At 37.8% G+C, this 14382-nt stretch overlaps 1 protein-coding gene across 2 annotated transcripts in view; it reads right to left on the reverse strand.

Moving 5' to 3' along the window:
• Nucleotides 1-14382, reverse strand: part of LOC111156939 (DEP domain containing 1B) — an 84850-nt gene that overhangs the window by 26963 nt on the left and 43505 nt on the right. For both annotated transcript variants that reach the window (XM_022518101.1, XM_022518100.1), the window contains exons 4-7: nt 11438-11565; nt 10418-10548; nt 8453-8500; nt 4493-4633 (exon numbers count right to left, since the gene is read on the reverse strand). In XM_022518101.1, the coding sequence (XP_022373809.1) occupies nt 4493-4633; nt 8453-8500; nt 10418-10548; nt 11438-11565 (448 nt within the window). The remainder of the gene's footprint in view (nt 1-4492; nt 4634-8452; nt 8501-10417; nt 10549-11437; nt 11566-14382) is intronic.

Genomic DNA, 14382 nt, shown 5'->3' on the forward strand with positions numbered 1-14382 from the left:
AAAAGAATTCAGACTACAGAGCAGTTGGCAAGGACTCCCAGCCTAAAGAAAGACATAGCAAGAGAGACTACTTCTCCAGAGGCTTTGAAGAAAAGGCAAACAAGTAGCCTTTGTGAATTGCTTAAAAGTAGGCACAGATTCACCCACGTACAAGATGATGCCCTTTCCTACATTAAGAGTTCCAAACTGCTATAGCATTTTTATGACTTCTTTGCTTTTATGCTGAGAAAATGTTTCACCCACCCAACAGCAGATAAATATCAACTGTATTTTAGATTTGCATTTTTTACATTTAATTCTCTAATTCAGCTGGAATTTATCCTGATGAATGGTATGAGAATGGTCTTCATATTTTTCCCCAAAAGTTTTTTCAGTTATTCTAGTGATTACTAGTATATTTATAACTAGCTTAGGTATTTTGTTATAGCCAAGGAATATCTAGAATTCCCCTAAATTTCCATCATTAAGGAGTATCTAACCCCACTTTAATCTGACAACCTTGATATAACAGCAGTCATTTTATTTGGAGGTGATTCAACATCCTTAACTTGGCTATCTATATCTTCAAAAGCTCCAGCCATAAACCCTGGGCTCTGAGAGCAGAGAGTACCACCAGCAAGAACCTTGCACTAACATGGGCAAGAGCCCTCTATCTGGTCAAGCACACCAACTAGGAACTCTTTGGAAAAAAAAAAAATTGTTTTCCCTTAAGAATTACAGTGGGATGAGGACCTTGAGATAATCTGAAGAACATAAGAGCAAGAGGTAATAAGGCAAAGATGGCACGAGTCTCCAGAAGATCTCCGAGAAGTCGTTAGATAAAAGAACCAAAGAATGGAAAATCTACCCTTATAAGATGTTTCCAAATTAAAAAACCCAGAAGATCTCAACTATTCAGTTGGATATTCCAGTGTACAATCAACCTGGTGAATTTCAATGGCCATTTTCTAAACTTCATATTTAGGAAGTAGGGAACAGCAAAGAACTACTCCATTTTGCAGCCACCTCACAAATAAACCAGGAGCCAGAAGCCCAACTGCCTGCAGGAGCAGACAAAAGGAATAAATGAGCAAAGGGAGTCACTGGGAACTGGGCTTGAGAGTCTGAGAAGCAGTGGCAAACATCGGAGAGGTTGCAAATCAGAGTTCACGTCTCTGGAACACTTGCTCCTTCTAGTGGTGGCTCTAGCTACAGAGACGCAGCTGTCTGTGTCCAGGAAAATTCAAAACCAGAACTGCCAGATATGCCAGTTTTTCTCTTCAAAGAGTCATAAATTCTTTAGGTAAGTTTCCTGTTTTTCAAGTTTGCAAATCAATTAAGTTTTCTTTTTAAAACACAAAGGTCAAACCATATGTATCTATCAGTCAGAGACAGATACTTCTTTGGCTCAGAGATCACTAATGCAGGAGTTCAGATTTTAACATTAATCCACAAGTCACCCAACTGTCCTAACACCATCTCCCACCCTTCTGTGCTTCCTTTGTCTCCCTTTTTCCTCGATATGGCAAATTATGGCAGGCTACACAGCTCACTGAGTTCCAGGGTATATGTGGAGTGTGAGTGAAGAATACTAGACCACCTCATTCACCCCATTTAAGAGTCAGCCAAATTCTGGTCTTAATAAGAAACTGCCATTTTGGAAATGAAGATGAATTACTATACAGTCATGTTGTTAGGTCAGACTGTTGACCCAAATGAAATCATTTTAGTTCAAAAATATTGTTTTTTTCTTTAAGAACTCTCAGATGTTTTGCTTCACTATCAATGACTAACGGCTCTCAAGGTCACAGGTTTTGCATCAGGCTGGTTTATCTCATTCTAGAAGTAAAGGAATAAACCTTAAAAAAATCCATTAATTAAACTAAAAGTCATTTCCACTGAAAGTGCTGTAGAATTTTTAGCTTCTATACAAAGTAGACTGATTATCTACTTTATTACTTACTTATCCAGTAGCATCCTACTGTAATCCAAGTAAGTCAAAAGGTTTGAAGAAATGAGTCAACCCCACTAAGATTCAACCTATGTATCTGGCTTGTACATACCCATATATAGATTACCTTTTACCAAAGACTTTAACAGGATTGCTAAACCAGATGATTTTTGTTAATCATATAGTGATCAAGTTATGATAATCTAGAAGAGAAATAGAACATTTCTGCTTCTTCTTTGACTAAATAGGATTTAAAATAAATGGTTTTCAATGGAGACTATCTTATACATGTTCACTTGAGAAGGACTGCATCAGAGAAGGTTAATACATTTTGACAATCCACACACATTATTCTTACTGATACCAAACTGCCATAAATTCTCCATTCTGTCCATCTTTCTCTAAACCCTGTATAAGTAATATTTTAGAGGGTGGCCGATTCTGATATCAACTTGGAAATAATCAGCTTTAATTCCTAGGTGAGATCAAAATGGACAACAGTGGCATAACGGACCAGTAATGTCATGAACACAACTGATTCAAATAGTAATTTATTTTCTAAAAAAAAGTTCCAAGTACTTGGGTTTCCAAACCAGATCATTTTTACCATAGAACATTATGAAAATGGAAAATGAGACGAAAACCTAAGAAGTAATTTTTAATCCAGTCTTTAGGGTCACTTGGGTCATTCAGTTGGTTAAGTGTCCAACTCTTGGTTTCAGCTTAGGTCATGATCTCAGGATTGTGTGATCAAGCCCCACATCAGGCTCTGAGCTCAGTGCAGAGTCTTCTTAAGACACACTCTCCTCTCCTTCTGAACCTCCTCCCTACTCGCACTCTCTCTCTCACTCTGTCTCCAAAATAAATAAATAAATTTTAAAAATACAATTCTTAGAATTCTTATTTTACCAGTGGCAGGATGGTAGTAAGTGGCTAAAATGATAATTGGTTCAATGAGTCCATTTGCATATTAAAGAGCAGCAAGTATTTGTCATTAGACATGATGTTCAAAAGGACAGAAGCCCTCGATCCTCTTTGGTTGAACACAAAATACCAAGACGACCAGTGGTCTCAAACTCCAGTAACAGGTCTAATAATTTCATATGTTCCCAATATTAATCTCTTAAAAAACACTCATTCTTATGCACATGATTTACAGTTTGTTGTGTTTTGTTCCTTATCAGAAAACCTACAGAATCTTAAAATTTAAAGTACTGTAAGATCAGGTACATTATTCAAATATTGCTGATACTTTATTTTATGAGGATACTATGGCCGCAACCATACTTTCTAAGAAGAAAATAAGATGGGAAGAGGAGAAAGGGAAGAGAAGGGAAGGGAAAGATGGCTAAACCCCACAGTACTCAGGAAAAAGAGTATGCAACCACCCACAAATTTACATAACAGAGCATGATACTGACACAATGATATGGTCATTAAAATATTTTGACAATAATACAATAATATTTATTGAACAATCACAATAGCAACAGGAAAATCTGATATCCAACAAGAAAGGAATAATATAAAAAAGACCTATAGCAATAATGTGGATTGTTTTTCCTTTCTACCCTGCTTTTTTGATAATGTAAATTCTGAAGTATAGATCTATGTGAAGAATAGGAACAAGTTTCAGAGAATGATAAAGTTACTATATTCATTTGTCATGTCACAAATAACAAATAGTCCTACAAAAACCTGTTCCTTCTATGAAAGGAAATTAGCTTTCTAAATGAAAATACATCTCCCATAACTTGACTGTTCATGAAGGCATATCCAGAGTAGTAGATTTACTCTGAACAGTAAATGTCAAATTTACATTCTTCTCTACCACAGAAGTTGTACTTTTTGGTATAAAAATGACAACAGTATATTACTCTTTCTTAAGAAGTAAAAACTATTGGCCCTCACTTTGAGTTTCCTGACAGAGCTCAACCATTTTCTTTTCCTCCTTCATAGAGTAGGACAGCAACCAGGCAAATACCTCATCAGTTTTTATCTCAAAAATGCTATGGAGGGGCTCCTGGGTGGCTTAGTCAGTTAAGCATCTGTGTTCAGCTCAGGTCATGATCCCAGGGTCCAGGGATGGAGCTCCACATCTATCCATCCTTCCTTGTCATCATCGTCCGTTGTTGTCATCAGGCTCCCACCTCAGCAAAGAGCCTGCTTCTCCCCCTGACCCTCACCGCACTCATGATTGCTCTCTCTCTCGCACTTTCTGTCTCTGTCTCTCTCTCTCAAATAAATGAATAAAATCTTTTTTTTAAGATTTTTTATTTACTTATTTGACAGGCAGAGAGGTGGGTGGCGGGGGTGCCAAGAAGGCAGGCTCCCTGCTGAGTAGAGAGCCTGATGAGGCTCGATCCCAGGACCCTGAGATCATGACCTGAGCCAAAGGCAAAGACTTAACCCGCTGAGTCACCCAGGCACCCCAAGGAATAAAATCTTTAAAACAAAAACAAATATGCTATGGAGGTTTGACTAATGGACGTCTCAAGACAGAAAAAATGAAATGATTCAATGTCAATAACACAGACACATGTTCATTATATTCCAACTTACCTAATACACTGACAAAGGCATCAAAAAGATGAAATGTAAGTAGAGGCTCTTTCAAGTGACCATAGTAATCTGCTATGGTTTTAAAGACATCTTTTTCAAATCCTAAATACATAGGCTGCTTCAAATCTGAACAATTAGGCCCTGTTAGAAAAAGAGAGAGAGAGAGAGAGAAAGAAACATTAACGGGATGACCACGTCAAAGGATTAGTCTCTATGCATATGTATGGTATGTACAAATAACAAGATCAGATAAGTTGGGGGAAATTAGTATTATCTAAGTTGACATTATATATTTGCTTACACAAATATTCTTTATGTCTAAATGATAATTATAAAACAGTGAGGAAAATCATGGCTTACTTGCATTTTAAAAGAAACCTACTCTTTCTTTTACAACCTTCTGAAAGACATTTTTGTTCAATGTAGATGATGATATTCATTTTCCTAGTCTTGACACAGTTGATCAAGATGATAATTAGCTCACATATGTAATAGCAAGTTATATAGCAATTTGAAAATTTTTTCATTATTTTATCATTGCTGTATTATGAAATCCTAGAGTCAGAGCTGAGTTAATCAAATTCTACCTTGAACTAAACTACTTCAGACTAATAAAAACTTACTCTTTTTCTTAAAGATATTCAAAAAAGACGATTTTAACATTGTGTCCTATAATTCATTCTAACTATAAAACTCACTATCTGATCTCCAACCAACCTTCAAAAGTTAGTGTATCAAGCAGGGCATATTCCAAAGTTGCAGTAACACTAAGAAGCCTGGAACAATGTGGCCCCAGCCATACCCTAAGCAGAAGCAAGGCAAAGATTCTGTTGTATCTGGGACCAAAGAAGAACAAGAAGAAATGCATAGCTCTCTACAGAAATGGCAGCAAACGCCCCCCAAGAAACCATGCACAGACCACAGATTTACATTACCAAGTGGAGAGACAAACCGGAGCTGCCCATGCCTTGAGGGAAATGGCAAGCAGCTTCATGAGGAACAGTTTGGCCAGTCCTCTCAATTTCCATGACAGCATGGAAGGAATGCAAGTGCACTGGTCAGTTCTGGGCCTGCAGAACACAAGACTAAACAACTAGACGCAAACAGATCTCTGTTCTCAGGGAAACAAAAGATAAACCAATAAAGTTGAAAGAAACCCTTCCTTCAGAATCACTCCAACTAAAGAGAAAGGATCAGACCAAAAAAACCAGTAAAACATTCTGGGCCTTTACATTTCAAGGCCAATGGGACCACATGAAAATGGCTTTTTATTGGTCTCCTTAAAAACCCTCTTACCTTTCAATATTCTGTATACTTCTTATAAAATAACTCAATTTGATTGACTAAAATGAAAATAACAAAAGACCTATCTGTGGTACCATGTTAACTTAGCAGCCAACAGAGCCACCATTCTTGCTTGCTTCCTCCTCTGAAATACCCCAAGCTTAGTCAATTAAAATCATTAGGTTGGTATGACTCAGCAAGCAATCCACATTGTCTTGAATTACTCCCTTCCAGATAAGTAAGCAATTCATGGTAAGCGGTTGTGAGCAGTGTGTAAGCAGTGTCCCTTTATGAACATTTCATCATTCTTGTTAAAAACATGCACAAACAAAACAAAGTTTCCATAAAAATATAAGTGCACAGTGGGCCCTATGAGAGGAGGTCATATTTCTAAGACTTTTTGCTTCTTAATCATCTTCTGAAGCAAAAAGTCTTCAGAATATCTTTTATATCATCTTCAGAATATCTTTTATAAATGTTTTTACTGACTGATCTTGGAGAAGTGTTGCCTGTATCTGTTTTTTTTTCTTTTCTTTATTGAATCCTTATAATCTACATGCACAAAGAAGAAAAACACAGTTAACCTGTTTTTATATTTACTATCAGTCCATCATTCTGTGGCCAACCATGAGGCTGGCCAACAATGAAAGTACCCAGACCTACGTGTATATTGGTCTACCAATGGGCCTGCGAGAAAAAGGGGAGTAGCAAATTTGCAGAAAAGGAGGCAGAGGCCTTCAAAATATCCTGTAAATCAGCCAGCCTATCCTTTCTGTTGTCCCCTATTAGATGACTTTAATGGGAAACTTGCCTCAATAAGGATAAGAAGGAAAAGGAACAGGTCATGACTTTGAAAGACTCAAGTAAATTTGGGAGGCCAATGAGAACTTGGAAAACTTAATAATGTCACAAAACTATTCAAAAAGACATGCTTGCCCTTTGGTCACCTTTTTTTTCCTTTGACACACAAACAAGCATTCTTACGGATATGCCAACCACCTGCAAAGCACTGCACTCAATTCACGTGAGCCATGTCCCTGTTCCTGAGAACTTCCACCTAATACAAGACACCTCACACATGCAGAGAACATTGTGAAGTTGCTCTTTACATCTTTCCCCTCCATTGTTGAGTAATTCCAGTTAGTCTATTCTTCTTTCAGAAGTTTTTGTGGCTTTATGTTTACTACTCCCTTGAGGGAAAAATTGTACTCTTCACTACATTTTGATCATCACTGAAAAATCTATATCACAACCACATCTTCATATGCATTACAGAACATATTGTAGCCTAGATTTGTTACCAGTTTCCTCTATTCTTTCCCAGCTGATGAACTTCCAAATCCTTGGTTTGCCAGGAATTCAGAAATGGGTAATTTAACTTTGCATTTATACCTTCTATTTCATCATTGCCAACTCTGGCCAAAGATATAATTTAAATTTAATTTACTTCAAATAGTTGAGCAGGAAGAATAAAAAGCACTTTCCCAAGCTGAACCACTCTACATCTTAGAGTTTCCAAAATATTAAGCAAAAACCAATGAAAATTTAATAGTTAAACACAGAAAACTTTAGACTTCACACAAGCTAATAATTGGTATTCATATTTAAAATGATGGTATATAATCATTTTCCATATACTATGACTGAGATTACCTAAAATAAACTGCATAGTTACCTTAATTTCATTCTATAATCAGACAAAACTAACACCAGATAAATAAATCATTCAGAGTCTACAAATTCAAAATTTTATTACACTTACATATGTACATGCTACCAAAAGGTTCCTTTCTGAGGCCATCTGTGAGGCTTAAAGACCCCATAGACCAAATATCACCATTATTAGTCAGCAGCCAAAATAACTGGAATTCTTATTAAAATCCCTTGCTTTTGTTAAGCCATTTACCATTAGAATCCCTTCTTTGGGTTAAACCTTTTAAAAAATACCCAGAAAAATGGCAGTGTTAGTGAAATACTATAATACACATTCTTTACAGTGCCTATGATATCCAGTGAAGTGAATATCTATGCCCATGAAAGGGACTGTGGAAGCCTATGCAAATCCTCAGAAGGACCACCACGATTCAGGCCCCATCATCTTACATCCAATAACTGAAATATCCCTTGTTTCTCCACATCAAAGTTCTCCTCCTTCCAAATCATCCTGCTTTTCAATCAGCCTAGTCTTCTGAAACACCTCTTTATGTCAATAGTAGATTGTGTCAATAGTAGATAGTAGATAGGATCTGCTGAGCACACTGAGATGTAAATACACGGTATAATTTGAGAATATGTGTTTTAGAAATTAAAAAAAAAAAGAGGTTTTAAAATTAAAAATGTATAAACTGTCAACAGGCAGCTATCTGTAGAACATTATATTCAATATAACTAATTTTTCTTCACTGTGATGAAACAGTCAGAAGACGTACTACGGATTTTATCTGTCGTAGGATTATATTCACCAGAAAAGAGAAGAACAACATTCCTTCAAAAATGTTCTGTAACTCAGCCCTTTCACCAAGTCACAAATTTACTAAAAGCACACTGGTCCCAAAATAATTAACTGTCAGTCTCACAGGTGCCAAATCAATGTTCAGGCCATTGAACAAAACTATTTTCTAATTCAGGACACTAATTTCTGTTAATCTTATAAAACAGGGGATAATTAGTACTTACAATTTGCCAAACACTTCATAGCTGACAGTACCCAATGAGGAAGCTCTTCTGCAGAGAAATGAAAATAAAAAGATTATCTGATTCACTGCATATAACTCAAGGAATTATATATGTACACAGAATCATAAGAATGTATAACCTGCCCAAATAATATGAACATATGCCAATCATAAATCGCACATCACCTATTAATAGAACGGCATGTTTAAGCACTGGAAAGTTTTCCTAGGAGCAGTGTCACAACATGGACTTGTACAGATCATGCTTGTAAATTTCACAAAGGACAAGATGCACCTTTTAAGCTTTGGTGAAAAGCAGGAATTTGATAGTTTATTCTGAAGAAACAAACAAACTAACCAGATACCCTAAGAATTAAAGAAGGAAAAGACAAGAAGTAAAAAATATAAGTTAACAACTATATTTGTGAATTCAGTTCACCAACCCCCACCCCAAAAAGGGGTAAATTCTCTATGTCCATTGTTCAATATAAGTATCATTTTGCATGTTTCAATTTTCAAAATGTTTTAGGCAAGGAATTTTCACGGACAGACTAATACAGGCTATTAGTTTTGGGGCAGCCTTAAAATAATAACTTTTAACATTGCTACAAAAAATCCCAGCTGAGCCTTTTTCCTGAGTTCCTTCCCTCCTGGTCCTGACACAGACATCTGATGAGATGGCCCTGCATTCATGCTTCTACTTCTCCATTTCCTTCACTCTGTGAAAAACCGAAAAGACACTGGTCGAACTGTATTAACTCTAATGAACCTGAGGCTTGTGGAAGTGCTCTTCTTTCTAAGAACTTGGTAAGACAAAAGATGACCGATCATCTAATTAGTAGGTAAAAGTATTAATGTTTGCTCTACTCAAAGAATGTGGAAGGATTTTAGATGTATTTCAAAGGCAATATCCCCATCATTCTATGTAATTTAATTGTATAGGTTGATATTAACCTGACAACTCACAAAGTCATAAATTTATTTCTGTTTGCTTGGGCCCTCCATTCCCAATATAAAGGCTACATAAAAGAGGAGGTGTTTCAAGTTTCAAAGACACATTCTGCTCCTGTCAGGAATCAGGACCTAGAAAAACCCCTTTCCCTTTCACAGCTGCTCAGGCTCCTTCAGGTAGAGTTCTGTCTTGCTGGCCAAGAGCCTCCAGCCCTAAATTTAATAATAATTTATAAAAACCTAAAAGTACTGTACCATCTTCCCACATCCAAATGTCATTCTAGTTCCAGCTATTCCCAGAATCAAGGGTTGGAAGTAAAAAGAACCTTTCCAAAAAATCCATCCAATTCTGACCCATCCCCAATTCAAGAGAAGAAAGCTTTAAAATCAGTTTGGGGATTCTGGCCCACTATAGGTACTGTATCCTTATTTTTCCAAATTAAAAAAACAGGATAGGCGGCTGCTAAATGTCTTTTTTTCCTGACTTGTAAACTGGCTTGGAAGAAAAGGTATTAAAAAATTAAAGCACCTTCAGCATTTAAAGGGCTACCTTTATTAACAAGAAAAAAAAAATGACATAAGACTGTTCCAGAAAATCTACCACAGAGACACCATAATGAAAAGGTCAGTGAGAACCAAAAATCAATCAGATCCACTTGAAACCTAAAATCACTTTCCAAGATCCAGTCAGTCACAAACTGACTCAAGCACTCAGGTCTTAAACTTACTTTTCAGGGATTTTTCCGTGAATACAGAATTAATGCTCAGTGTGGCTAACATTGAACTAGCCTCCAGATGGATTGTGCTGAGGCTTTGACTCCTGGATGTTCATCTTTCCTCAACACTTCCTTAATCCACACAATTATTTAAAAGGCATGAGATAGTGAGACAAGGCTATACATAATGAGGGGGTACATTTATTGAGGGTTTAGGGAAGGGTCAATAAACAAGCAGATGGACCTGTGCAGCCAACATAGTGGGTCAAATGGGACCAGAATGGTTTTTATGTACTTACTTGACTTGTCATCAAGGATGACAACTCCCTGCTTGCTCACACTATACACATTATGGATGATGAACTTGGAGTTAACCAGTTTAATGTCTAAGACTTCTTCCAAAGAATCCAGGCCAAGGACTTTCTGTAAACTGGAAAGATATATAATTAAATTAATTACTTTTTTAAAAAAATTAATATTACCCACGAGTGCCTGGGTGGCTCAGGGGGTGTAAGCCTCTGCCTTCGGCTCGGGTCATGATCTCAGGGTCCTGGATTGAGCCCCATGTCAGGCTCTCTGCTCGGCCAGGAGCCTGCTTCCCCCTCTCTCTCTGCCTGCCTCTCTGCCTGCTTAATAAATAAATAAAATCTTTAAAAGAATTAATTAATTAAAAAAAATATTACCCAAAAACCTGGCATGTAAAAGATCAATCTTTAAAATGTGTCATTTTCATGCATTTTATCCACTCTTTGGCAAAAAGGCTAGAAATTTAATATGATGAAAAAAATTTTTAACTTTGTTACCTGTAGTATAACAAATATCTAGAAGACCAAATTTACCATTGTGTTCCATTAAACATCAAATTTCAGGGTTACTAGAAAGCTCAAGAACTTTTAAATTTCTATTCTTAACTATTATATAAATGACAATAGAAAATTTCCGGAATTCAATTAAATTATGTTGGCTAAACAGCATAGCTACAAATAATACAAAGATTTTATTTTTTATTTATTTATGTTTTTAAAAGATTTTATTTATTCATTTAACAGAGAGAGACACAGCAAGAGAGGGAACACAAGCAGGGGGAGTGGAAGAGGGAGAAGCAGGCTTCCTGACAAGCAGGAAGTCCCATGCGGGGATCGACCCCAAGACCTTGGATCATGACCTGAGCTGAAGGCAGACGCTAAATGACTGAGCCACCCAGACGACCCTAATACAAAGATTTTAAAATATAATTTCAGAAAATTAAATATGCAGAGAGTAATAGAGAAGCAAAACAGACAATACTGAAAATTCTCATTAACATCAAATGCACATACTATGCTAATGTCATAGACTTCCATATCTCTTCTATGTTGGCCTCTGTCAGCTGTCTGCGGTAGACGAGACGGCAAGCTGGCACCTCTCCAATGGCAATACTGTGACGCTTGAACCACATTTCAGAGTTCTAATTGGGGGGGGGGGGGGGGGGTAGAAATAAAGAAAGAGGGCAAATATTTCAATAGATAGTGGTATGATTTTATCAGAAATTTCTTTGACTTGGTTTTTGTAATTTGATTTAAGATAATAACTAGAAATATAAACAAACTTTCTTTGCATGGACTACAGAGAAGTGAAATATAACTCCTAAGGATCAGGTCACATTATAAATGAGTATTCATAAATTACAAAAGAACGATGGCAATAAGCATGACATTGACTATTTTTTCCTTATGGGAATTCCAACTAATCAATGATGTAACCATGAAATAAAATTCAGAATTAAGTAAAATACCTATCCATATTTACACATTGTCCAAATGTAGTAATTGTTTAAAACAAACTTAAAGTCTATTACTTTCAGAAAAAGACTTTTATTTTTTTTGCTTTATACAAGTAAAAAAATAAAATAATAAAAAAATAAAAAAGCAAGAAAAAGGCAGGATAAAACAAAAACAAAAACCAATAAGCAAAGAGGAGGCAAAAATAGAAACAGGGAAAGTAAAATAGAAGAAACAAATAGCAAGCTGAAGTTAAGAAAGATGAACTGTTTCTTTATTGACTATGAACCTCACCATTCTAAAACCCACATCAAGGCACAAGTAGGTAAACAGATCCTGCCCTGTCCAGTCTTCCTTTGGACACTGCTCAAGAAGCAGCAGCCAAAATTTTGCTGGTATTACAATAAGCAGAGAGTGCAAACCTCTCCTACTTCATTTTGTTTTATACAAGCATCAAAACAAACATAGGTACAGACAACGAGGGAAATTACAAGCTTTAGGAGAAAACGGCTGATGAATCTAGGACACTGGTATACCCACTTCAGGGCTCCTGGAAAATTAGAAAGTGAAAACAGTAGATACAAGTCATTGTCATTGGAGCATTAAAATGTGCTAATGAGTACTTGGTTCTATAGATGATAGGAGGAATATTACAATTTCATAGAACCAGGTAGAATACAAAAGGGAAGTACTATACTTATGACATAAATACATGTTATTTTAATATAGGATTTTATCTCTTGTACAAACAACACTAGATGACCTTATAAAGAAAAAAGGTCTGTTGAATAAAAACTCTACCAATGGGGTCAGGTTAGATGTTTAAATGCAAATGTTCACTAGAACTATGTTTCACTAGACTATGAGCCTTTTTAGTGTTAAAACTGTCTCTGTGGGAGGACAAGATGGCGGGGAAGTAGGAGGAGGCGCCTTTTCTACCTGTACCCTAAAGTGAGCTGATTACCTACCAAAGAACTCCGATCACCCATGAAATCAGCCTGAGATCAGAATTATACACGTCTGGATCTCTACAGGGGCAGAAGATGCCAGTGGGCAGGTAAAGCGGAGTGGGAAGGGCGGACTGATATCTGAAGATAAACAAAAGGGGGAGGGAGCCACCAGAGGTGACCGGTTGGAAAGTAATAACCCTAATATGAGCGAGAGTGCCCCGCGTCTGGGGACCAGCATTAACTTGGAGACTGGTTGAAAGCACTCCAAAAGAGCAAAAGATCGCGCGGGGGAAATTGTGGGAATCGGGGCGGCTAGGGACTGGGGCTTAAGTCCCCGGTCCCAGGACAGCCTCCCCTGGTGCTGAGCCAGAGAGAGTGCAGCGGAGAAACCAGGTCTTGGTCCCTGAGCCGCCAGCGCGCGCCCGAGGGTTCTGGCCCCTGTGAGGGGATGGGAGCCACGCCACCTGACGGCAGAACGCGCGAGCCCTGCTACAGAGCCTGAGATGCGCGCGCCCCTCATCTTCCCCTGAGAGAGGTACAAAGGCCCAGCCGGCGCTCTTTGACACGCGCCATTGTTTCACAGCCTAAGACGCGCGCCCCAAACTCTCCCCTGAGAGAGGTGCGCAAAGGCCCAGCCTGGTGCTTTCGGACCTGTGCCCCGTTCTCAGAGCCTGAGACGTGCTCGCAACCCACAGCCTCCCTGAAAGAGGTGCGCGCAAGCCGGGCACTCTTAGACCCAGAAAGACCAGGCACTCCCAGCCCGGGCCAGCGGGAAAATCTCTGTGTGCGATTGCTGCTTGGAACCTCTCTGGCGGTCTGGAGCTGCCCAAACAGCTGCAGCAGAAGATCCTGCGTCCCCAGGGACCTCGACTGGGAACCTGCTCTGACAGCGGCCAAGGGGGGATTTATATGGGCTCTGCAACACCCACAGAACAGACTGAGGCTTCTCTCTGAGAGGGAGGTCAGGATGAAGTTTGCTTTCCTCTAAACCTACAAAAACCATCAAAAGCGGTCAAGGCGAGAGGAAAAAAAAAAAAAAAGGTGAACAAACAAAAACCTCCAGAGAACAAAAGCCTGAAAAAAACCAGTTTCCTCAGAGCCCACCCCCTTGAGGGGGACTGGAGGACTTAACTCAGGGAACATCATTGACTGAAAACCCACATGGCAGGCCCCTCCCCCAGAAAACCAACCAGGAAAGGAAAAAAAAAAAAAAAACAAAACTACAAGAGAACCACCACCATTACTTCATAGGACAACTTTTATTTTTAATTTTTCCCGCTATTCTGGCTAATTTTTTTTATATAGATAATTTTTTAACCTATTTACCATCACAGCGAGCTGTCCAGTACATCAAATTCCATAATAACCTTCTAACCTGAACTTTTTGATACATACACTTGTGTTTTTCTTTTGCATTTCTATTTTTTATTTTTTTTAATTTTAGCTTAGTTTAGTCTAGTTTATTCCTTTTTTATTTTTATTTTCTAATATTCATATAGAGTTAAAATTCAAAGTAATCCCCTTCCCCCAATCAATACTACCCCTATAGGTAAA

This window comes from Enhydra lutris, unplaced genomic scaffold (genome assembly GCF_002288905.1).
Source record: "Enhydra lutris kenyoni isolate GAN:26980312 unplaced genomic scaffold, ASM228890v2 scaffoldscaffold50, whole genome shotgun sequence".
Lineage (NCBI taxonomy): Eukaryota > Metazoa > Chordata > Mammalia > Carnivora > Mustelidae > Enhydra > Enhydra lutris.